Source organism: Sphaeroforma arctica, assembly GCF_001186125.1.
Source record: "Sphaeroforma arctica JP610 unplaced genomic scaffold supercont1.693, whole genome shotgun sequence".
Classification (NCBI taxonomy): Eukaryota; class Ichthyosporea; order Ichthyophonida; genus Sphaeroforma; species Sphaeroforma arctica.
This window is the reverse complement of record NW_014039865.1, coordinates 14808-18344: the sequence shown is the minus strand read 5'-3', so window position 1 is coordinate 18344 and position 3537 is coordinate 14808. Positions and strand designations below refer to the sequence as shown.

Below are 3537 nucleotides of genomic sequence, written 5' to 3'. Positions count from 1 at the left end.
TGAACTGAATGGCTGCGTAGCCCTGTGTGTACTCCTCCTGTTATAGCGCACCTTGTCTCACCTTAGACCTATTCCCATGGCACATCCTACAGCTACTCATGATGATTGCCGTGGGTGGTAACATCTACAACTGTATCAGCCTCGCAGTCTCGACATTCGAAGGTACGCCCGTCACTATAACTATACGAACTATCTGAGAGACCATATATCCTTTTAAGAACTTTGGATAAGTGAGGTGCGATAACATTATTTTTTTCTCAACAGCCAGTCCAACTCACAGTCTGTGCCAACAACACATCGGTAGGAAGTACTCCGTATGCAGTGCTCCCAAACCAACAACTCTCTATACAATATACTAAATACATTACCTTTATACATTATATTAAATACGTTACCTTTGTACATTATACTAAATACATTACCTTTATACAATATACTAAATACGTTGCCTATATATGTTGATGCTAAATACGTTTCCTTTATACTAAATACTAAATACGTTTCCTTTATACATTCTACAAAATACATTTTTATACATTCTACTAAATACGTTTCCTTTATACATTATACTAATACGTTTCCTTTATACATTCTACAAAATACATTTATTTTATACATTCTGCTAAATACGTTACAAACGTGATTCCGATGAGAGCGGGCATGTCGTACGACGTTTCCAAGTGCTTTCACCGGCGAGACAATCTCTATACGCATATAATAACTTGTACTTTTAACGGGGTGTGTCGGCTAGACAATCTCAACATACACGCATATAATAACTTGTACTTTTAATGGGTCGTGTCGACTAGACAATCGCTATACGCTTATAATAACTTGTACTTTTAACGGGGTGTGTCGGCTAGACAATCTCAACATACACGCATATAATAACTTGTACTTTTAATGGGTCGTGTCGACTAGACAATCTCTATACGCATATAATAACTTGTACTTTTTATGGGTCGTGTCGGCTAGACAATCTCTATACGCATATAATAACTTGTACTTTTAATGGGTCGTGTCGACTAGACAATCTCTATGCGCATATAATAACTTGTACTTTTATGGGTCGTGTCGACTAGACAATCTCTATACGCATATAATAACTTGTACTTTTAATGGGTCGTGTCGACTAGACAATCTCTATACGCATATAATAACTTGTACATTTAACGGGTTGTGTGGACTAGACAATCTCCATACGCATATAACAACTTGTACTTTTTAACGCCTTGTATCGGCTAGACAGTCTCTATACGCATATAATAACTTGTATTTTTAACGCGTTGTGTTTGTGTGTCACTGCAGGTGAACACGCACGGGCCAGAGCCAACCAACTGGCGCGCTATGGCAATGCCCTCAACCACGTGTGCTTCTACACCATCGGCCAAGTTAGCCAGGGGCAGTTCCTTTATCTGGTGCAGAACCGGATGCTGTCCCCCGACGAGGCTGAGATACTTGGTGTATGTGGGGACTGAGGTTGAGTAGTAAAAGGAGTTGTATCTTGCTGTATCTGTTAATACTTTGGTGACTATTGCTGAGTAGTTTGTTATGATATACACTTGTTATACTTATGTATACAGCCAACAACCTGCCACGTCTCGAGCATAGCAGAATGCGGTCCACCGGAAACAAAACAGAGAATGCTGGTGTGTGTGTATGTTGTATATGCTGTGTATGTGAGATATATTGCTGTGTGTGTATATATGTGTCTGTGTATGATGTATATGTATTCCTGTGTATGTTTATATGGTTCCGTGTATCATGTATATGTGAAATATATTGCTGTGTGTGTATATATGTTTCTATGTATGATGTATATGCATTACTGTGTATGTTTCTATGTATGATGTTTATGTATTACTGTGTATGTTTATATGGTTCTGTGTATCATATATATGTGAAATATATCGCGGAATGTGTATATTTGCTTCTGTGCATACAATTATTGTGGTGAGTGTTGCATACTGTGTTTAAGCCCAAAATACAGATCTGCGTACTTCCGACGGGTTCCATATAACATGTTCAGATATCTACCCCCACCTTTGCCAAAAAGCAGATAAAGGCCGTCCCTTCCTATCTCATGCACACAAACACCCTCCCCATCACTACCAAACAAGAGTATAAGGGGAAGGTACATATCTCGCTCTCTATCTCATGCACACAAACACCCTCCCCATCATTACCAAACAAGAGTATAAGGGGAAGGTACATATCTCGCTCTCCATCTCATGCACACAAACACCTCCCCATCATTGCCAAACAAGAGTATAAGGGGAAGGTACATATCTTGCTCTCTATCTCATGCACACAAACACCATCCCCATCATTAACAAGCAAGAGTGTAAGGGGAAGGTACATATCTCACCCTCTATCTCATGCACACAAACACCCTCCCCATGCTTATTTCCCAGGAGTTCAAGGGCAAGATGACCAACCTGCTTGCTACGTGGATGTTGGATACCTTAGAGACAGCCAGTAGGGAAGGCACAGCCCGACGGATCGATCGAGCTACGCGTGAGATCATTTTGGAGATAAGAAAGAATGCCGCGTTGCTGCAAGATATGCAGGTAAGGAAGGTGGCCGTGTGGTGTGGTGTGGTGTGGTGTGGATGGGACTGGACCGGTCATGGGACCAGAACTATGGGTGCAGGTGCAGCGGGTACATTGATGGATGTAGAATTATGGGTGTAGGTGCAGTAGGTACATTGATGGATGTAGGATTATGGGTGCAGGTGCAGCGGGTACATTGATGGATGTAAAATTTTGGGTGCAGGTGCAGTGGGTACATTGATGATGTAGAATTATGGGTGCAGGTGCAGTCGGGTACATTGATGGATGTAGAATTATGGGTGCAGGTGCGGCGGGTACATTGATGGATGTAGAATTATGGGTGCAGGTGCAGTGGGTACTTTGATGGATGTAAAATTATGGGTGCGTGTGCTATTGGATACACAATACTCCTTCCTGTGTGTTGTTTAAGGGTTGTGGTAGTAGCTTTGCTGCATGCGGGAATCAAGGCCAAGCCTTGCGTTCCCATATGAGATACCCCTTGGTATAGTTCACAGACTCCGAGACAAATGAGTGGGTGAGTTGTTCATTTAACGTATCGAGAGGCAGCCGAATCTATTGTGCACCACGGCAAACACTCTGAACAACCACTCTGATAGCGGTGATTTATCTAGTATGGCATAGCCACGTCACATACGCGGAGCGCGTTTTCAGTACCACCGATAGGGTGATTTTGGACCCTATAGCGACTTTGGGCTCTAAAAGGCTACTACCGCTCCTTGGTACTTGCACCTGTTGAGAAATAGACTGAAACCCAGGCCATTTGAGCTGAGCTACTACCACTTCCTGGTGGTCGCACTACACTTGCATCTATTTGTAGCAACCAATGGTATTGCGTAGTAGATATTCATAATTCTAACACGTATACCACCTTCCCCACACAGCGATTTCCGCCTCCGCTGGGCTACTACCACTTCCTGGTGGTCGCGCTACACTCGTGGCTCTTTCTGCTGGCGTACTCCACCCC

At 42.7% G+C, this 3537-nt stretch overlaps 1 protein-coding gene across 1 annotated transcript; it reads left to right on the top strand.

The window, feature by feature from the left end:
• Nucleotides 1–89: 89 nt before the first annotated feature.
• Nucleotides 90–2693, top strand: SARC_08080 (hypothetical protein; the record flags this gene model as incomplete). The annotated part of the gene is made up of 3 exons (XM_014297952.1): nt 90–162; nt 1309–1463; nt 2415–2693. Exons 1-3 carry the CDS (start codon nt 99–101, stop codon nt 2691–2693), a joined length of 498 nt encoding a protein of 165 aa, XP_014153427.1. The 5' UTR covers nt 90–98.
• Between the last annotated feature and the right edge of the window lie 844 nt (nt 2694–3537).